Source organism: Protopterus annectens, chromosome 5.part0, assembly GCF_019279795.1.
Source record: "Protopterus annectens isolate FY-2018-M chromosome 5.part0, PAN1.0, whole genome shotgun sequence".
Taxonomy (NCBI): domain Eukaryota; kingdom Metazoa; phylum Chordata; order Ceratodontiformes; family Protopteridae; genus Protopterus; species Protopterus annectens.
The window spans coordinates 1,783,930,885-1,783,953,746 of NC_056735.1; the positions used below are offsets into that span (position 1 = coordinate 1,783,930,885).

Consider the following 22,862-nt stretch of genomic DNA (forward strand, 5'->3'; position numbering starts at 1 on the left):
GCAACCAGTACAAGTTCTAGACTTTATCGGGGCATGGCTAGACACTTTGCAGCTAAAAGTTTTCTTAACACCAGACAGAATCTTCCCTCAGGTACCACATTGCTGTAATCGTGAACTTCAAATTTCCAAAGGCGAGCGAAGTTTTCCGGGCCCTGTGCTCCATGGCTGCCTCGATTTCTGTTCTCCCTTGTGCACGCCTTCATATGCAGGTTCTTCAATGGACTCTAGCTGTCCAATGGTCTTGGCAGATAAGGATCAGTCACACCTGCAGGACGTCTCTCCTTTAGTGGCTCCATTCACCAGACGTTGCAGCGGGACACTTTTTCGTATCATCTCCAGCCCAAGCCACAGTGACCATGGACACCTCCCAACTTGGGTGGGGGGGACACTGTTCGGGAAGAACAGTCCAAGGCACGTAGTCCCAGATAGAGACCAAGTTGCACATTAATGTTCTAGAGATGAGAGCAGTGCTTTTAGTGTTCAAAGCCTTCCACACTGTTCTTCCTCTGGGTACGATTGCAATTCAGTCAGACCACATGACAGTTGTCTGGTATATCAACAAGCAGGGGAGAACCAGATCTTATCCTCTGTGTTGCGAGGCCATGAGAGTGTGGGAGTGGACGATTTCCACCGGTCGGTTTCTGATTGCAACGTACATCCCAGGATTCTCCAACATTTTAGCAGACAGATTGAGTCGGGCTATTCTGATGCCGTACGAGTGGTCTCTGAAACAGTCAGTAGCAGAGGAGATATTCCTTGCATGGGAATAGCCTTGCTGCGATCTCTTCGCATCTCCTTCCAACACAAAGTGCAGCGAGTTCTTTGCTCTGATTCCCTCACCAGGGGATGCCACCAGAGACGCTCTAGTCCATGTTTGGCCCCTCGGCTTCTGTATGCTTACACACCATTACCACTCATTCCGAAGTTTCTTCAGAAAGCTTGCCAACTGGGGTGCAAAGTGATCCTCATTGCCCCATTCTGGCCTTGTCAAGTTTGGTTCCCCTTCCTTTGGTCTCATCTTCTAGCGCCTCTGTGGATTCTGGATCCCTGCCCAGATCTAATCTCTCATCCTTCAAGTGCCTACCCTCCCAATCTGGACAGTCTTAAGCTGACAGCTTGGCTGCTCCAGTTCCTTTGATTGCCAGGACTCCCGGTCTTTCATCCCCTGTAAAATCTATACTAGTGGCTTCTCTTAAAGGTTCTACTAGGAAGGTCTATCACAGTAATTGGAGATGTTTCTCTATCTGGGCCTCTCAGAGAAACCTGGATCCTTTTACAGCCCCTGTTCCAGCGGTGCTGGATTTCTTAACCAGTATTTTTCAGCAAGGAGCTAGTTCCTCCATGGTGAAACTACAGTTGGCAGCCATTTCTAATTTTCATGCAGGTGAAAATAAGATTGCAGTGGCCTTTTCTAGGCTATGTAAAGCCTTTCTAAAAGGCACCTTTCTTCTGCATCCACCCATCAAAGTTTCGGTTCCTCCTTGGGACCTCACATTGGTTCTGCAATCTTTAGTAACTCCTCCTTTTGAACCTGCTGCATCAGTGGATTTAAAGTTTTTGTCTTGGAAGACAGCCTTCCTAGTGGCTATTACATCGGCTAGGAGGGTCTCTGAGCTGCAGGCTTTGTCTGCCGTGCCTCCTTATTTGGTCTTCCATAAGGACAGGGTCTCTCTCCATACAAATCCTTTGTTTCTACCCAAAGTGGCATCTCAATCAAACATAAACCAAAAATTAATCTACCTGTTTTCTTTCCAAATTTTCAGGACAAAGGGGAATATAAACTTCATTTGTTAAATGTTCATAGACAACTTCGTTTCTACCTTCTTCTAACACAATCCTTCCATAAGGCCAATCAATTATTTGTCTCATTTTCTAAGCCTCATTTGGGAAAGGCCATTTCCAAGGTCTCTTTAGCCAGATGGATCACTCGCTGCATTCTTCACATTTACAAAGCCAAGGGTTTATCTCCTCCTGGTCTGATTAAAGCTCACTCTACCAGGTCCATGGTGACTTCCGCTGCTTTTTGGTTTATGGTTCCTTTAGATGAGATTTGTGCAGCAGCAACTTGGGCAAATTCTCATACTTTCATCTCTCATTACAAATTAGATCTGATTTCCAGAGGGAGGGCATCCTTTGGCTCTGCGGTGCTCAGGAATATCCTTCTATGAGTGCCTCCCAGGATTTGTTGAGTAGCTTGGGACTCTTTTCCCACAGGTTGCAGATAAAATGAAGTTAACTACTTCAGATAAAGAAGTTATGTACTCACCATAACTTTCCACCGAGTAGTTATACTTCATTTTTCTGCAACCTTCCCACCCTCCGTCCCCCTGACCTTTTCATGTGAATAAACATGTTAGGTTTTTTTTAGTTGAGTTGCTAATGTGTACAGTTGCAGCAAACTCCATCTGAGGGAAGATAGGAGATGGTGGTGTATTATGGGTAGGGGGAGGAGCTCGGAGCAGATACTAGAAAATAAGTTGCCGGCTCAGATCCAATATAGATCTGAATACCCACAGGTTGCAGAAAAATGAAGTAGAACTACTCAGATGGAACGTTATGGTGAGTACATAACTTATTTTTCCTTACAGAGATGAGATATTGATGGAAGATGGCATTATTTTCAAAGGTCCTAAAATAATTGCCCCTGCAGCCTTACAGTGTGAATATATCCAGATTTTACATCATGGTTGCCCAGGTTCCGAATCTACCAAAAGGGTGAGAGGACTAGTATTTTGGCCTTCTCTAGCAAAAGATATTGATAAAGTACTTTCTTCTTCTTCCGTATGCACTAGTACTAAACCGCATTTGCAAAAAAAAAACACTTCAGCTAAGTCAAGTTCCTGAAATACCTTGGTCAACAGTAGCCATATTGGAGTGGAACAGTCAGCTTTACTTAGTGTTGGTAAACTGTTATTTGAACTGGTTTGAGATCAGTTTACTACGTAACCTAACATCCACTGTTATCAACAAGTTGAAAAGTCATTTTTCAAGTTATTTCGAGCAATGGTGCCCAGTTTTCCAGTCAGTTTCAGAAATTTGCAAAATAATGGGACTTTGTACATGTTACTAGTAGTCCAGAATACCCACAGCCAAATGGACTAGCTGAACGTGCAGTACAGAGTGCAAAGCAATTAGTAGAGAAGTCAAAGTATGATGATACTGATGTGTTTTTGAATTTACTCAATGCCAGAAACATACCCCATGAGGATTTACTTGGCTGGCCTGCTCAGGGACTTCTGTCTAGGCAAACCAGAACAACGTTGCTGTCAGTTTCAATTTGTTGAGGCCTAAAGCAAAGAACAACAGAACAATCAAAGCAAAACTATTCAGAAAGCATTCTTTCCAGAAGTCCAGCTATGACAAATTGAGCAGATTTCTTCGTTCATTGAAAGAAGTAGAGACCGTGAGGAATACAAATGGCAAAAGGTTTCGACTGGATTGGTCAAGTAATGGGTATATGTGCCAAGCCGAGATTCTACTTCGTGGAATCTGAGGGTGTGGAGTACAGGAGAAATTGCAGACATCAGTTTCCCATATCAGAATCGATATCGCAGCATTGTTCCTGTGATGCAGATTCTAGCTCTGAGCAATCCAGACAATGTTCCTGTTGCAGAACGTGTCTTAATTTCTTCCTTTCTTAATGATAATCCTGATGTCCTCAAAACTGAACATTCAGCAGAGACCATCCCAGTCTCTAGACCTAGTTCTAATTTTTGTGTCACGCGATTTGGTCCTATTTCCAGACCTAGTGTGAAATACACAGCAACCAGGACATAATTCTTTGTGTATTTAGTTCTGTATAATTGCATAGCAAATAATTATTTTGTATCATTTGCATGTCAGTTAATGTAATCAGTAACGCATGAGTCATGTCTTAGAGGGAGGATGTAGAATAGTGTGTTGTATCTTTAAGAAGCATTTCAAGGACAGCACATGCATGTAAATAACAAGCACATGCTAACTTCACTGCCATTTTGTGTGTGCAGCCAGAGTGAGCATGTATGAGTGTGATAGCTAGATTGTTTACATGTTTATCTAAGTTAGTTATTAAGCCTCAGTCCTGATATTTGTGCATAATAAAGCTGCTTGAACAGAACCCGCAGATGTTCATCTGTTTTGTCCTGACCAGACAAGCGACAAGTTGCACATAGCATGACAGTATCCATGTATACATTTCAAAGTGGTTAGTAAACTTCATCACCTTCTGCAATGACAGCAGTGAAAAAAATGCTGCTGGGGTGGGGGACAGGTCAGAACTCAACATTTAGGACATTAGTCAGTGCAGTAGTCTTCCCCAAAATTATCCATTCTCAGTGTTTGATTCAGCTTCCCGGACAACCATAGTATTACCAACTAGATGTCCAGTTCAGAAGCAGATCCGTTTTGTAGCTGCTGTCCAGGAGGACATGCTTTGACACTTTCTTCCCCGGGATGGATAATTGCTTTAGTATTTTTCCTAGGAATAAAGGTATAATTTGAGTGATGATCCCTGTAGTGAGCATAGTACATTTGATGATAAGTGTTTGAGTATTGGAATCTCACTGCTGTTCATCAGGTTCTCATCCTCCTTACACAAGCAGCTAGGGGCTCATCTACTGAGATTTTGCAAGTAATAAAACATATTCTGACTATATGGTAAAAGGAAGAGAGAAGGTGAGTGTATTCTTTCATCATTTATGATTTGTGAAAGCAGAACTTGAAAAAGTAAACAACTTAGAACCATTTTCCAAAGATAATTCTTTGAGGAGTGTCTTTTAAGGCCTGCATATAAGCATTTAAAAATCAAGCTGCATATCAGAACAAAAGATTGTGTCACCTGTTTTACCATTTAGCTGTACTTTAGTCAGATGTTCTGGAAAATGGAAGAGTTCACTTGTGCCAAGGTGGCATCTACAGAGCTCTGGAAGTCAGACTGGATATGTGGATGCCTATCTGTGGTTACTTACCATGGAAAAGACATCTCGCACACCACAAGAGCTAAATTATTGTTCAGTGACAAGAAATTCCTCTATTTTTACAAGTAACCTGTCTTAGTGAATAGACCTAGACTACACACATAGCCTGCTGGGTTTGGAATGACCGAGTGACCAAAAATGAACTGTTATCAGTGGTCATGCATTTACTGTTAATGTTGCATGTAGCCACATAGCTGTACTTTTCCCTTCATCCACTTTTTGTTTTGAATAGAATAGTTCAGTTTCATATATTATGTTACAGTTTATAATTTTCATTCTTTGTATTTTATTGCATTTGATGGATGGCACAGCTACCCTGACACCATGTGCAAAAATGGGAAAAAGGGGTTGTGGATGGATGCATGGATGAATGAATGGATGGCACAGCTGGTATGTAACTGGTGAGATATGATGTGATATGGCAGCTGCATATAGATCCTGCATGGATAACAGGCAGTGTGACAGCAGATTGCTGCAGCAGCAGTCACTATTAACATTCATATATTGGGCAGCTGTGTTGTTGTGTCTTTCGGCTTATGCCGGTTAGCTGTGTAAATCTGATATATAGCTGCCATTAATACCATTTTACTTAACTGGTAAGGTTGTATGTCAGCATTGTCTGTTGCATTGCAGAAATGACAATGATTTCCTGAGCGAAAAACAAAGCGAGAGATGCACACATTCCCTTTGTGTTGTCAGTGGTTATGGTTGTACCTGTTTTGTATGTTACATTGCATCTGTGATACAGAAGTACATGTTAGATACTGTTTCTGTCATGCAGGTTTTCGTAACATGTGGGTTTTATAGGGCTTAGCTCTAAAAATGAGTGAGGAACACACTCTCTTGCAGTCTTATCACCTGTGGCTCCATACATGACTTGCATTTCAGGCATCTGTTTAGAGACTGTTAGGAAGAATTAGTATCCGCTGCGCAGAATCCAAAGTCTGAAACCAGCTATGAAACTGTTGATAGGGCTTGTAATCAAATTGAAGGACTGCAAAGACAGATGAAGTTGAATCTCTACTCTTTCACTAATTTAGGTTCCTAGATCAGATTAGTTTTTATACAGTATTCTGAACCAGCTGCATGATCTACTGCAAATAATTTGGAAAATCTTGGAGAAGCAGAAACTAATAATTGCCGTACCATATAGGAGAATGGAGCTGCTTTATTGGGTAAATAGTTTTAGGTGGCTTGCTACCATAGCAGGGACCAGTAAGAGAGTAAGGAAATTGTAGCAGCTTTGAGTAATGTGAGGGTAAAAAGGAATGCTGTTATAGTCTGTTTCATTTGTTAAGCAGTTTGGAATAAATTGGTGTTGGTTATATAATGGGGCGTTTTAGTAACATTAAAACATTAAGGAACATTTTTGATGCATTTGGATTATTGCAGTGGGAATTTATCTTCACAAAATTTACCTCTTGATTCTATACTACAGCAGAGCAGAATTTTACTTGTGGAGTTAATCTGTGTAATTTTAGTGCCTACCCACTGTGTGCATCAAAACATTTGCCTTTTGCCAGTAACTTGTGTTAGTTTATAGGCCTAGACTGCAAGTAGAAACAGCTGGATTGGAAGTGGCTGAGTAACCAAATGACCTGCCATTATTCTGGGGAATTGTGTAGAACCTGCGGCTGCTTTGTGACTGCTGCTTACCCAGGGCTGAAAGATCATGTGCAATGGGAAGCGGTACTACCATTGTGTGGTGGAAGCATTGTCCAGCATTTTGAACATGGCTGAGAGTGCACACATCCATCATAATGCTGTTCCACACACCACCATGGAGGAAAATGCTGACCCTAGTCCTCATTGTGAGTATTAATATAACTTCAGCCTTGGACCCTTTGGATTTTTCCCAACTACAAAATTCACCACTTCCGTTTGTCCAACAGAGGAAAAAGAGCATCAATACCGAACAGTGAGGGAAGAAACCATTCAAACGAACACAGGAGAACAACTATTAAAGAATGAAAATGAGCTAGTTTTTAACCTGTCAAGGTATGAATTTAGATGTACATCAATTATCAGTGCTTACTAAGGGACTTTTATTCCCGCATGTACAGTTGACATTGCACAAGTTTTATTGGAAGTTAAATATTTTGTTAGATCTTTGAACCTGCAACTCATGTTTGCCAATATTAGAACTGAGGACAATGCCCTTAAAAGAAAAAGTACTGTTGTTCCAGAATTTAATCCTGCAGTACAAGCTTTTGGAAACATTGTAGAGCACAAAATATATATTTTATATCAAAATCAATATCACTGTAAGAAGTCCTTTTAAAATTTGAATGAAGGCGAATATTGTGCAATTAAATTTTGAGTGGAAAATTACCAGATTGTTATTAAACATGCAGACAAGGGAGATGGGGTTGTGGTATTAGGTTCTGATTATTATATGCTTACAATGTTTGAAATGTTAAATTTTCCTGTTTATAAGAAAATTACTAAAGTTCAAAATAATATTGTAAAGGAAGTTAATAGTGCTTTGCATGAGATGTATACAACAGAGAAAATAACTTTTTATTTTACTACCACTGTCCCAATATAATACCCATTATTTATGGGATTCCTAAACTGCATAAATGTATGGTCAAAACACTGTTGAAACCAATAGTTTCTGTAAGGGGGGTGGGTCACTGAGCCCATCTACAAAAATTTAGATTTAAGGAAATATCTATCATAAAAGATTTATCTGATTTTCTTAAGAGCTTAGGACTAAGGACAAATATATGACTGCATATTTAGTCATTATGGATGTCCATTCCTTATTTATTTGTATGCCTAACCACATCGGAATCAACTACATTAAATGGTTTTTAATTTGATTTTCCAATTTTGAGCCTAAAAAGATAATTAATCTTTGTGACTTGCTACATATTGTATTAGTGAACAATGTTTTCTTTTTCAGTCACAGGTATATCAGCAGGTCACAGGTGGCCATGAGTACACCTGTGTCTAATACATATGCAAATATTATGTTTATGTGGGAAACTGAATATATTTTACCTCCATCTAAAAACCCTTTCCAGGCTAACATTGGTATTTATCTTAAGTTTGTTGATTACATTTTCCTTATATGGACAGAAACTAGAATATAATTTTTTTGGATATTACTTTTCTAAAAACAGAAAGAGGACTGTTGGATACTAAATTGTGTAAGAAGCCTGTAAAAAGAAGTACATATTTGCATCGGAGAAGTATGCATCCTCAGTTTGTATTTACGAATGTAGTAGAAAATAAAATGAAGCTAGACTGCATACTGATGATTCACAGATGATTTTACAGTTAGATAATACCACAAATGATATTTTGCATAGAGGATACAATAAAATAAATGTTTATAATATTAGACAGTGTTGTCCAGGATCGACAAACTGTAATTAAACCTATTTATTCTTGAGTGTATTAATGAAGAGGTCATCAAACAAAATGCACCTTTAAGTAATTCTATCAGATGCATGCTAACTTATAACCAAAATGATAATGCTGTAAAACACATTATCAGTAAGTATTGACCCATTATGTCAGCAATACCTGAAGCTAGAAATAAGATAGGAAATGAACCTAATTTTGGCTACAAAAGATGCCCTAATTTGAATCAGAGGTTATGTTACAAGGAACAACCCAAAAACAACACAGTTTTTAAAACCAATAGAACATAAACATATACATGTAACACGTGTGCATTGTATAAATATTGATACTGAAAGTTTTATACATCCTGTTACTAAAAATATATTTAATGTACATGCATATGGAAATTGTGATAGGAGAAATGTTATATATTTAGCCACATGGCTCAAAGATTGTATCAGTAGCCATTTATCAGAAATTAATAGATTTATTCTAATGCACTTTGCAAGCATATTGAAAGTTTTGGTGTTACACATTCTTTTAAATTTATGATTTTATTTAGGCCAGATAAGAGGTAGTGACCTAGCACAAAATACTGAATTGGAGGAGTTTAAATGGATATTAAGGCTTGAAAGCACATATTCCACCAGGCTTAAATGAAGCTGTATCTTTAAAATCTTTATTGAAATAGTTACTTCAGAAAGTCTGAGTTGTCCTGTGATTTTAATTATTTTAAGTATTTAAGTTTGTTCTTAAGATTTACTGTGTATGGCTCAGGAAGCTTTTAAGGGAAACTGATTTGAGTTCCGTAATAAATTCATCTGTTTTTGATTCTTTGTGTTTTAGTGGTTCTCACTGGATTTTACTTTTACTTCTTGTGTTCATACTTCCACTGGATTTATCATCGGTGCACACAACATTTTATTGAACTAGTGACCAACGGTATCACACACTGATCCTGCAGAGATAGCAAACCTGCTAGCGGACAGATTTGTCAAAAATTGCACTCCCTTATCCCCTCCAAACTTACCACAGACCTTGCCCCCAACCCTACATATCCGAAGAGCAGGTCATTAAAGCCTGGTCTAAGGAAGAAAAAAAAACAGCCTCTGTGGGACCAGGCAGCATCCCAGGCTGTCTTCTAAACAAACTAAAACATGAACTAGTATCACCATTAACTACCCTGTTCCTTCCAGCCTAACCACTGGCTTTGTTCCTGCAGAATGGAGAACAGCAACAGTTATTCCCCTCCACAAAGGTGGCTTAGCAGCAGACCCAGGGAATTATAGACCCGTAAGTCTGACCAGCCTCACCTGTAAAGTCATGGAACCGTATCTTCATGGACCTCATAAATATAGACATGCGTCGATACGGCGACGCCCAAACCCTAGATCTGACCCAATTCGGCTTCGTCAAGGGCATACCCTGTCTATTAAACCTTATGGATTTCTTCGAAAATGTGACCAGGGCCATTGACTAGGGCAAATCTGTGCACACAGCAGGCCTCAACTTGGCAAAAGCCTTTGACACAATCCCATACTCAGGCTTTACCAATAAACCTGGCAAACTGAATGCTAATGCCTTTGTTGTAAGATAGATCGCCAACTCTCTCACAAGCCCGGTCACACACTATCAAAATGGGTGGCACCACATCAGCCAGCAGACCTGTCACCAGCTGGTGCCACAAGGGTCAGTGCTGGGTTCCCTACTGTTTGGTATATACTTCTCAGAAGTTCAGTCCAAAACTTAAGGGCTGTGGCTGACCAAGTTTGTAGATGACTGCAAACTGGATGCAATTCTTGAATCCTCAGATTATGTCATTATGCTTCAGGAGGGTCTTAAGCAGACCAAAGACTGGTGTCTTAGTCACGGTCTCCAACTGAATCCAAAGAAATTCATTATCATTCCCTTCGGTAAAAACAATATCCCTTCACACTGTCAAATTAGCAATACCCTATGTACCTACGAAGTGGTAAGAGATGTGGGATCACAAGTAGACTGCGACCTTAACTTTGACCACAATGTGTCTACTGTAGTAAGCTTTCTACATAGCACACTTGATTAGCAAAGGCATCGCTTCTATAGCAAAGGAGGTTATAACACCTCTATACTCGTCACTAGTCAGGCCCCTAATTGAGAATAACACCCCTTTTGGCATGTACCATACAAAGCACCTGCAGCAGTTGGAGAGACCTCAGAGGTTTCTCTGAAGATCAAGGGAATTCAGTATGTGTCTTGCACAATCGCTGTCACTATATTCAGTATTGTATAGACTTAGGGGAGATTTATGCCTGGCTTAAAGAGCAATTTCTGAGCCAAACCGAATGAATTTGCTGCACATCCGTAAATCAAACTGAACAAGAGTCTTTGGTTTAGGCTGCCAATTCTTGTGAAGCAGAACATCTCTATGACACTGTTCAGTAGGAACCTGGACAAGTAGATGGGGCAGCACCGTGAATTCTTACCAGGATAGCACCCACAACCCTCTTGGACATGCACAGTTATTAATAAATACAGTCCTGGACATTTACTACCTTATTTATGGTATTACATTGGGATGAAACTGCTAGGCTTGAAATGACCTCTGTGTCGATAGCCTAGTAACCTCCTGTGATCCTATGAAGCCACTCGGTGTGTTTCTGAAGCAGATATTTGTGGGAGAATGGGTACAAACTAACAGTACCAGAAATCAAAACAATATTCCTGTTGGCCTTGGTAAAACTGATGTTGTGCTCAACAAAACATGGCAAAGCAACAGCATCAGCACAATAACTTAGGGTATTACTTTGAAATGTGCCTGTATACAATTGCATTGGAGCATGTGCTGGAAACCTTAGAGCACAACAGTTTTGTATAACTTACAAATCCTATTGCGTCCTACACGGTGATGCTGCACAGCTCCAGTCAGTTCGAAATGGATTTTAACAACATCTCATTTACCTCTGATGCCGTTTTCAGAGGACCTCTGCTAAAGTACTACATAGCAAAGCAAAACTTAATGCACATGTAATGATGCCTCTCTGTCACAGGTGCCTGCATGAAGTGCTACCCTCACATCCTGCATAGAACTTCTGCAGCCTCTCAACTCCTACATTCCCAGTATCTCCACCTGTGGTAAATCACCTCCTTAATCATCTGAATGCATAATGGCATGCAGTAGCACTAGCTCTTTGTCGGTAGGGAAACTGATTATTTGATCTTCCTTGTGGTGTTGAAAACATATCATGTCTTTGTTAATGTGTGAATTAAGCTTCTGTTTTTTTTTTTTGTTTTGTTTTTTTCCAAAGTCTAGGGTAGTATGTGTTCACAAAGCTGTTGAAAAATGCTTTTCATCTTAAAATACTGAACATGGATTATTTCTCTTGCTGGTCAGAGTCTGAGCAGTGCCCAAAGGAGAGAATTTGCTGCAGTCACTGTAGAGTCCACATTGCCAAGGAGTACCCACTGCCTAAAAGGTCACATCTAGCAGAGTAATATGTTGCATGAAAATCTTATTTTTGCTACTCCTTTACAAACTGGATAGGTTAGCTCAGGAATTGCATGAGAAAATTGCAGTTCCAGTCTTACGTTCCATCTGAGACATGTTAAAGTACAAATACAGGATAGGTTCCTTACTTCAAATTTTTTATCTTTGTGCCTTAGAGGAAAAATGGCAAGTAGTAGACTTAATTTCCTTAACTACAGTGCAAGAAAGGAGTTTTGAAACCAGCCAAGGGCAGCATGTCACAGAAGAAATAAAAAAGATCAAAGAAATATCCAAGGACAAGTAAGTTGTCATATGAAGGTCAAAAACATTGTAGTCAGGCTTGCATCAGGAATTCATTAAGAAGCAGTTTATAGACAATAACAAGAAAAGATGTGCTCATTAGTCAAAATGAATTATGACTAGGACAGTATTCATAATATCAGGCTATGCCCCACAGCAGGGTTTTGATAGTGAAGAGAAGAATACAATCGGACAGCAATTGCAAGACCTACAAGATAAAGCAGGACAGCACAAATTAGTGTTAATAATGAGTGACTTGAATTCACATATCAGGACAGACGGAATAGGATATGAGGGTTTTCTGGGTCCACATGGATGGGGGCAACAGTTATAAAAGGGTGGCCATTCTAGACCTCTTTCTGTCAAATGGCTTCATAGTAGCCAACACATGGTTCAGAAAGAGAGAGTCACATATAAGAGTGGTCAACATGTAACTCGGGTAGATTAACTCCTAATAAGGAAAGGGCACTGGGGTAAAATCAGTGATTGCAAAGTCATCCCAAGTGAAACAGTCAGTACACAGCATAAACCACTGGTTGCATTGCCAAAATCAGCTGCAAGCAATGGTCAGAGAAGGCTCTAAGGTCAACAGAGACCACTCTGAAGACCTGGATGTTGAAAGGAGAGAAAGTACAGTAGTTTGAGGAATTATACAGGGCTCTAGCACCCTAAGAAGAGGAAATAGATGGAGTTTAAGATAAATGGGAGCTCCTCAAAACAGCATGTGTGAGGACTATAGAACAGACAATGTAACCAAGCCAGATGTGGAGATAAGGTACATAAGGAAAGCAGGTGGTGGAATGCAGCATCCAGGCAGTCATCAAAAAAAAAGAAGGCATGCAAGAAAAAGTGAGAGATAGAAATGACAGGCCAAGCTAGGAAAGAATACTGGCTGGTTAACAGACTAAGAAAGGAGTTGCAATAGCAAAGAAAATAGCATCAGAGGCTTTCTACCAGCTTCTGGAAAGTGACATAGTAGGTGGCACAAAGGAACTATATCTGTTTGCAAAGCAAAGACAGAAAGATAAAGAAGATAGTCGGACACCCTTGATAAAGGGATGCCAGCAACAACCTGCTCACCAGTCCACACGATATCAAAGGCAGATGGAAGGAGTACTTCCAGCAGCTTCTGAATGAAGAAAACCCCACAGAAGCTGTACTGCCTCAGACACAGCCTACGATAAGAGGAGAGGGGTCCACTGTAGAAGTAAGAATAGCATTAAGGAAAATGAAGTCTGGGGAAACAGCAGGCTTAGATTAGTTCAAAGCAGATATGATGAAGAAGCTGGATGAGATGGAGGAGAAATGGCTTCTGAGGGTACCCATAGCAGTATGGAGAGAGAGAGAGGCATATCCCAGATGGGAGAATAAGCATACAGGTGTCAGTGTTCAAAAAAAAAGGGGGGGGGTGATATCCACAACTGTGGGCAGTACAGAGGTATAAAACTCCTGTTACACATTACATGAATGTTCTGGAAAGGGTTATTGTTGATTGGATATGCAGTGTACTAGAAAATAAGAAGGGAGATGAACTGTTAAGATTTAGATTAGGATGGAGCACAACTGACACAGTGTTTGCCATGAGACAGATAGTTGAGAAGAAGAAGATAGAGATGAGGAAAGAGTCCAATTGGGCATTCGTAGACTTGGAGAAAGCATATGACAAGATCCCAAGAAGATGATTTGTGCAGTACTGCGGTGGTTCAAAGTCCCAGAAACATTGGTAGAATTAGCGATGCCTATGTAGAAAAACCCAATAAAGTATAAACAGTGTTCGGTCTTGCAGAGGGGTTCCCAGTGGGAGTGGGTGTACATCATGGTTCAGTTCTGAGCCCACTGCTGTGTATTCTGGCGATGGATTACATTAGCAAACAGGTGGCAGGAACAAATCAACAAATTTGCTGTATGCAGATGATGTAGCATTACAGGCAGACTCTGAGCAAGACAAATTCACCACCGTAACAGGTACAAGTAAAATCTGAGGGTACTGCTACTCAATGCTAGAAATCTAATCCTCAAAATGCACTCATTCCAGGCACTCCTTAAAATGGAGAACATCGACATCTGTGTGGTGACAGAGACCTGGTTCAAGGCTCCAGAGAGCACCCCTTTATTACCTGGCTATAATTCATACCACACCTTTTGGCCACCTAACCTGGATCGAAACACTAAAGGTGGAGGCGTGTCCATATTCATTAAGGATAGCCACACCTCCAGGCTAGTTGCTCAGCATAATGCATCCGAGATTATCCAAGTGCAACTAACTCTGGGCAAGACCGCAATCCAAATTGTAGCTTGCTACAGATCCCCCACCTTGCCCCAGGATTCCCACTCCTCATTTCTTGATGCACTGGAAAATATTAGGGTACAACCCAACACCCTAATAATGGGCGATTTCAACTACCCCACCATTAACTGGGAAACTACTCATGCACCAACTCTTGCTCAATGTTTTCTGGAATTCATAGATTCCAATGCCTTAGATCAACTTATCCACACCCCCACTTATACACCCCCACTAGGGGCAACAGTATCCTAGACCTGGTCATTACCAACATGGGCGACCGGTGTTCCACACCAGAGGTCATTTCCTCATTGGTTAGATCTGACCACAAGTTAATCACCCTAGACATCCAAATCTGGCCTCCCACCCCCCCATTAGGGAAACCACTGTAAAAAAAAATTTCTCCAAAGCCAACTTCAGACTTCAAACTTAAGACAGAAGTGGCAAACTTCACAACACTCATGCAGATGGACAATAGAGGTACAACTGTTGAATCCTACACAAATGCACTTTATAAGCACTTACACGAGTGCATGGATCTTGCAATACCTAACAGAACCAAGATGCTGTCCTCCAAAAAAGGAAATCTGGTGGTCCCCTGCCATAAACAAACTCTACAACAGAAGAAAGAAACTGCAGCAAAAACGAGTAAAATCCCACTATTGGAGGAACTCTGTAGTCAGCTTCCGTAAGAAGCTGAGATCCCTCATAAAATCCTCCCAAGTTAGTTATGAAAACAAAATCACCACTTGATTCTAAAGACAACCACAAAGCATTCTATAGCTATGTCAAGAATCTTAATGGCAACACTCAGATCTGCTCTGAGTTACAGCACAATGGCACTAAATATACAGAACCAACTGATATTGCCAATATCCTGGCAGATAGGTTCAGTGCTAACTTTACCCCCTCTCACCCCTTAAAGGGCCCATCTCTGTACCAGAAGAATGCAAAATTCCTGTAATCACGGCTGCCAAGAACACAGCATCCATGGGACCTGACAACATCCCAGGCTGCGTTCTACACCAAGAACAGAACGAACTGGCACCCCACCTAAGTACCATGTTTATTCATAGCCTCACCTCAGGCTTTGTGCCCACTGAATGATGCACAGTGACGGTTGTCACACTCCACAAAGGGGGAGCCACCATGGACCCCGGGAACTACCTCCCCATTAGCCTGATGAGCCTGGTCTGCAAGGCCATGGAATGTGTCATCATGGAACTTATAAACAAAGATATTGGTAATCTCCAAACTCTGGACCCCACCCAGTTTGGGTTTGTAAAAGGCAGATCATGTCTCCTAAACCTGATAGACTTCTTTGAAGCAGTCAGCAAAGCTGTAGATGAGGGTAAAGTGATTCACACAGCCTATCTAGATCTCGCCAGGGCTTTCGACACCATCCCCCACTCTGGAATTATAGATGAACTCACTAAACTAGGTATTAATCCCTATGTCACAAGATGGCTTGCCAACTGGCTCACTGACAGAACCCACTCTGTGAAAGTAGCAGACTCCAAATCCAACTTCAGACCAGTGACAAGTGGAGTACCACAGGGTTCAGTCCTGGATCCTCTCCTGTTTGGTATCTACTTCTCTGAAGTACAGGCCAACACAGAAGGTCTTCGGCTAAGTTCGCAGATGACTGCAAACTAGGAGCCATAATCGAAACTCCTAACGATGTGGACATCCTACAAAAGGGCCTCACTGAGGCAGATACCTGGTGTCAAAGCCATGGCCTCAAGCTCAATGCCAAAAAGTGCATTGTCATCCCCTTTTGGTAAAAACTCTGTACCCATGAACTACCACGTAGGCAATAGTCTACTTGACACCGAAAGTATGATGAGACCTTGGGACACAGGTGGACAGTAGTCTCGCCTTTGATCACATCGCCGCAGTAGTCAGAAAATCCTTCTATGTGGCACACCTCATCACAAAAGGTTTCTCATCCAGGAAAAAGAGGTCATTGTTCCCCTCTACTCGTCACTCATTATATCAATTAATAGAGTACAATGACACTTTTGATATGTACCTCACAAGACCTCTACAACAACTGGAAAGGCTGCAGAAATACCTCAGAAAGTGGATTATCGTCTCAGATGCCCTATGTAGACAGTCTCAAAAAACTCCAGCTCTACTCCATTGCATATTGCCTATGCAGAGGTGATCTCTGCCTAACATACAAAGCTATGTCAAACCCAGAGCTGTTGGACATGCTGCATTTAAAGAAATCCCAGTCCCTCCAGGCTACACGCTCTAGTGACCTAAACCTTATCACCACAATAAACAGAGCATGCTGGAAGGATAGATTCTTGCCCCAGAGACTTCCCATGCTCTGGAACAAACTACCTGTCTATATCAAACAAAGCTCCTCATTAGCACTCTTCAAGAAAAATTGTGATGATTGGATGGGAAATAGGAAATTCACCACGAGGATCACTTCTGTGGCTCTGCTCAACAAGGGCCCATGAAAATAATTTTCTTGGGTGGTGAAAGCCAGGGTACCTTTTTGGCTTGGCTTATGTAGGCCCCAGGGCCAATAGCCTAGTACCTACCTATGAACCTAAGAACTTTAGCAAAAGCTAGGGAAATGGAATGGAAAACTGAAAGCACATGGGATGAAACTGAGTGCAGATAAGACAGTTGTAATGGCAGCAATTTGGGGAAATCAGAAGGCGATGAGAATTGAAATAGAAGGGAAGATAGTGGAACAAGTTAACAGCTTCATGTATCTAGGAGGGGTGGTTCAGGAGAAGGGAAGACTGAATTAAGAGGTAAAAGCTGGAATCAGAGGGGGTGCATACAACTGGCATAGTGTGTCAGGTGTAGTGTATGACAGACGAATGCCAAAGAATCTTAAAAGTAAGGTGTACAAACAGTAGTGCAACCAGTACTCTTGTGTGGTCCAGAAGCCTGGGTAAGTAAAGGCAGAGAAAATGAGGAAGCTCAATGTGATGTAAATGAAGTGCCTTAGATGAGTGGTAGAATGCACACTGGGACAAAGGAAGAAATGAGGACATAAGAGCAGAAGTCAAAGTAGCTCCAATTGCAGAAAAGATTAAACAGAACAGATTATGGTGATTCAGGCATGTGCAGAAAAATCAAAGGCAATCTTATGAAGAAGAATTGGAACAGGAGAGGAAGAAGGCAAGAGGAAACAAGGGCATCCAGCTAAGAGTTGATGGATTGTGTGAGAGATCTGCGATAGTCAAGCATGAGTGTCGGAGAAGGCAGGACTGTGGCACTGAATTGAAAGATATGGCAACAGTTAATACAACACCCTGACCCCATGTAGAAAATGGGGGGGGGGGAGGGTGGTGATGATGATTATGCCATCAATATTAGTATGCTAATAGGTTAGTCTTTGTATGTCCTCCTCCAGTTTGTCCATGGAGGGCTACTACAGAATCTGTACTAGCCATCTTTCATATGCATACCTTTGATATCCTGCTCCCTGCGTCATACTTTTTTCTTCTAGGTAAGTTTGGAATCAGTGATGGAATAAATGTCTCAGGTGTTTAGTGCATTTTATTGTAAATTCTTAATTAGGTGTAGTTGTGCTACATTGGTATGAGTCTTCCAAGTTGACCATACAGAACATCAACATAATGCATCTTTTCTTCATCTGATTTCTAGCATCTTTGCCTTTTATCCCCAAGAGTTCTGTGATCATTTTCTGTGTGCTGCTCCATCACATGGCACATGTCTGGGCCGTCTCACACACTGTTTTATAAACTGATAAAATGGTTGCTGTGGGTTAAGCCCAAGAAATCTAAACAGCAGCAAGTAGCATTGACTCATGGCAATATTACCATACATTTGTCAGTCTGCTAAATTTCACAGACACAGGTTATTTTACACTGTTGCGGGCTTTAGAACTGCTGTTTTCAAGTGTTAGGTTTTGCAGTTTGATTCCAAACTGGGCACCTTCTTTTTGGCGTTTGCATGTTCTCCCTATGTCTTCCTGAGTTTTCCTTAGGTGCTCTGATTTCCTTCCACATCCTAAGGTATATGTTGTAGGTAAGTAGTCAGTCCTCCAGTTGCTGGTGGGTCTGTATACTGTGTGTAAGTATGTCATTGTGCACCCTGTAGTAGGTGTTTTGTCCAGTTTAAGATTAGTTTCTTTGCTTTCTGTCCACTGAGGGCCTGTCCTGGCTTTGACTTCCCCATGAGCTGTACTGCATAAAGTAGGTATTTGAGAACAAATTAATGTTTAGTCTTTATCTCTAGGAAGCAGGGCCTTTCTTCAGGTAAATTTTATACCACAGCCTTGATTGATGTATGTTGCTTTTTTCTGAAGTACTGCTTTCCTTTCTTTTGGACAGTAGAGGAAATTGAAAGTTTGAGGTGTAAAGAAAAAAAAGTGTTTTAAAATACGTAATTAAGCTATCTTTAATAGTTTCACTTCATATTGTTTTGAGTTACAGTACCCACACAAAATATTTGTCTACAAGTAAGTGAAGTGTAGGATATGGTTCACCACTTTATTTTCTTTAGAAAATGTCTGACATCTTTACTGTGAGGCATAAGCCCCTCCATTTATTTTCTTATCGATCTATTAAAATAGTAATGCAAGTGGGTGTTTGTGATACCTTCCTTACAAATTGAGTTTGAAAGCCAGTGACTGTTTTCCTTTTAGCCTTCAGATGAAGAAGCTGTCAGTCAGAACATGCCAATGAAAAACATCATGGAGGAAGAACAGTATCACATGGATGAAGGAAATAAGTTGGTTAGTCCAGTTTCAGGTAAGGTGACTTACTGTGTGGGTACATCTAATCTTTTTTTGCAGTATTTTCTGTGTGTAGTCCTACCTTTCTGCCCAGGTCATGATAGGGGTCCCCAGACTGATCAGCGCACCTAGCATTTAACAAATAAAAATAAACATTTGTGTAGGCAGAAATGTCCCAACACGGAAATAGAAAAACTTGGTAAAATTCACCTTTGCTGGAGTGAGTGTAAGTGTGGAGAAAAGTAAACATTTTTAATAGGGCTTTTTCCCCTAGGGTATTCATCATTTTTACATCAACAGTTTTTGCTTGGCTAGAACTTGTCAGATATACACCAGTGCAGTGTCTAAATCATGCATATTTCTGTTTGTTCTGTCTCATACTTGTTTAGCAGGCATTCTCTAAACTGTTTTGTACAGGTGGTGGGTGGTTTAATGCTGAGAAAAAATATTGTTGGGCGCAACCAAAATATGTTGCTACTTGTGTTTAAGTATTCTGCTCACGGGGTGCAGAAAGCATAATTATTTGTGAAGGAAATCTGATAGGGAAACACTGCATTAGGATAATGCTTTTCATTGCTGCTTCAGGCATAGTTATGGCTCCAGTTTCCTTTTTTGCTAGGGCACAATATGGGCACAGTAGCTAGCTGGTGGGGCACATACAATGTAGAAAAAAAACACCAAAACATCGTACCAATAAAGTATAGAGTGCATGGTAACAATTTACCCATAATCCACTATTTAAAAGTGAAAAAAAAAATCCTACAGAAAAAAACAGCAAGTCTATAATCTTAATTTTTGCAATGTTCACAACACGGGGGAAAAAATACTAATTGTGCACAAAGGGTTATGGTTTGGTTGAAGTGTTATGCTACAGTATATGTAACAAGTCAAGGAAGTAGCTACCAGTGCAGAAAATGTCTTGAATTTTGCCTCAGTAGAAGGAAAACAACATATCAAATAAAATTGAGGAGCAGAAAGTAGGACTTAATTTGTTTTGTGTGGCATTGTAGGGAAAAAAATTTAAAGAAATACAACATATTTTGCCAGCATTCAGGATAAAACACATCTTCCCACTGCAGACACTGGAGAATAGCAGAGTAGTTTAAATGTCTCAACAGTTCTTTGAAGTGGATATAAGAATGATCAGATAACTTCTGGATTACAATGATCATTTTGACAGCTCAAGAGGAATGTTTGAAGAAGTCTGTAAGCACTTGGAAAAAATTGAAAACCTTAAAATATGCAGTTCAGCTAGTTTATTTTGTTGAGCATTTACAACTACTGTTAAAGAGGTCAGAGCTGCTCTGAGAACACAAATCAGTAGTTCAAGCAAAAAAAGTGAATATGCAAATGGGTTCCATAAGCTGTACAGAAAGTCTGTGATTCGCACTACTGCCATTCTGTTTACAAGGAAATTAAAAAAAAAACATATAGTTTCCTTGTGTCTAGCATGACTTGTATAAATGGGGCTTGAAGTGGATTCTAGGGTGAAAAAACTCCAAGGGCATCTTACAGTGTCAAGTCCAATGAGCTATCATAACCATACTCAATGATTCTGATTCATTAAATTATAGTAAAATAACTGAGATGCAGAGGCAATCATAATTTATTTATACTTTTTGTTGACCAGGTTAGTCCTTCTAGGCCAGTAGCCTCTTTCAGGGGTGGCATTCATACTGACTTGGCGAAATTTAACCAGGGCACCTGTGGACTTCACTACTCTTTTTGATAAGTACAGAGTGGGATCTTTAACATCCACCTGAGCTACCATCAACTCAGGCCGATGGGGTCTCAGTTTAGTATCTCAGCCGGAGAATGGCATACCCCCGAATGTAATACCCATTTTTGTTGCACTGCAGTGTCAGTATTGGAAAAGTAATCCAAGTATCTGGCATGGGAACAGAGCCCACAGCATTCTGTACCAAAGGGGAGCATCTAGTTTTCCAGACCTCTCCTAGGAAAACAACACTGAAAAAGACTTTAAAAAGTGTACCAAGTAAATGCAGCAACATGAACCACTAAGTATTCTGTTTCTGGTTTGCTGAAGTAACATCAGTAGAAATAATTTAAGATATGAATGTTTTGGGGTAGCACCATACCTCTCAACTTGTTTGGTCAAGAATTCTGGACAAAACCAAAAATAATAAAGGGATTGCAATCTGGCACAATTTAACTGTTAGTGTTGTTCACGTAAAATGTTAAACAGAACAATATATTTTGCATCAGTATGCATTGTTGAACAGTTAGAGGTATAAAACGCTGACATTACTGACTGACTAATCACGAGTGATTTACCAGAAAATCCGGAATATTATGAAGGACAGGGCAGGTATTTGAAGCAAAGTCAGGGACATTCTACAAAAATAAGGACAGTTGAGGCCTATGGGTAGCACTCAAAAGGGACTACCTGGTCAAAATAACACATTCCAAGATTTGAATATTTTTTTTTGGATGTGCAAAATTTTAAATGATGCAGTTATGATTGCTGAATGTTGTTGTAACTGTCTACTACCAAGTCTCAGCAGAAGACTATAAGAAACTGTAGTTTAATGACTAAGATAATTAAAACTACATATCCTTAAACTCTTAAGCTGAGGTTTCTTAATTTGACAGTTTAGTATGGGTTGACATTACAGTAACATCCACAGCACCAGAAAGAATTAAAGAAACTGTTGCCATAGTCAATTTTCCATTTTTAAAATATGGAACATTAAACTGTCTCATAAAGTAGGATAAATGGACGAAATATGGAACATTTACTAAAAACTGGGGAGGGAACTTACAGCATGGTTAATATGATACTTTGTACTTGTTTTTGTCACACATACAGTTCTTCATCCACTATTACCTCAAGGGAGAACCAACTCAACTTGCAAAAGTCCAAGGCCTCAGATAGGTAAGCCAATACCCCCTCCCCAAAAAAAAACATACACTGTCAGTTCTAGTCAGCCTCAAACAATCAAGCAATACTGATAAGAACAGGCTTGCAACATCACATATCATCCATAATACCAATATACAAAATAATTAAGGATACTATAACCATAGTCAACCATCCATTTTTGAAATCCAGAATACTACATTATCTGTAGAATCAGAGACAAGGTTTTAGCAGTCTGAAACAAATTTTAAATAATCCTGTTGTACACTTAGAATGTTGTATTAGCAAGCTTTTTCTGACTGAAAATCTGAAACTCATGTGCCTGGTGTTTAATGTCTGTAATCCACATCAATTTGCAGAAAGCCACACATTTTACAAAAGACCCAAATAATTCTCATTTTCTTTGCTTAAGGGTTCTGTATAAAGCCAAAATAATTGGGGGTGACCTGGAGAAGTTGTCCTTTCTCAGAGCGACCCAGAAAGTACTGTCCGAGTGACTTGCTTACAGTTGTTCCATAGACAGATGTAGCTGGGAAGATTCAAACTCATACACCTTTTGACTACAGGAAACAATTTAACAGCTCAAAGCTTTGTGTCAGGCAACTCTAATTCACTTAAACGATTAACAGAACTACAACAGGTGTTGCATAGACATGCATTTTCCAAACAATGAGAACTATGAAACTCTGATTTGTTTCCAAAAAAAAAAGTTAAGGGAGGATTGGTGTGGAGAATTAATGATCCAAGCTCTTAACGAGCTGCTTCAAGCGTACAGGATTTGATTCTTTCTCCTTTCGTCTGTGTGACGGTGAGCAAGTCACTTAACTAGAACCCCCGTGTGCATCTACATCATATTAACCACAACTTTCCTATTACTTGTTTCTCCTGACCAG

The 22,862-nt window shown here is 40.3% G+C and overlaps 1 protein-coding gene across 1 annotated transcript in view; it reads left to right on the plus strand.

Moving 5' to 3' along the window:
* The window catches only part of LRCH1 (leucine rich repeats and calponin homology domain containing 1), a gene marked incomplete in the record, with an annotated part of 1,693,846 nt that overhangs the window by 1,248,876 nt on the left and 422,108 nt on the right, over positions 1-22,862 (plus strand). Inside the window, 1 exon segment of the mRNA XM_044072038.1 lies at positions 18,999-19,104. Within this exon segment, the coding sequence (XP_043927973.1) occupies positions 18,999-19,104 (106 nt within the window).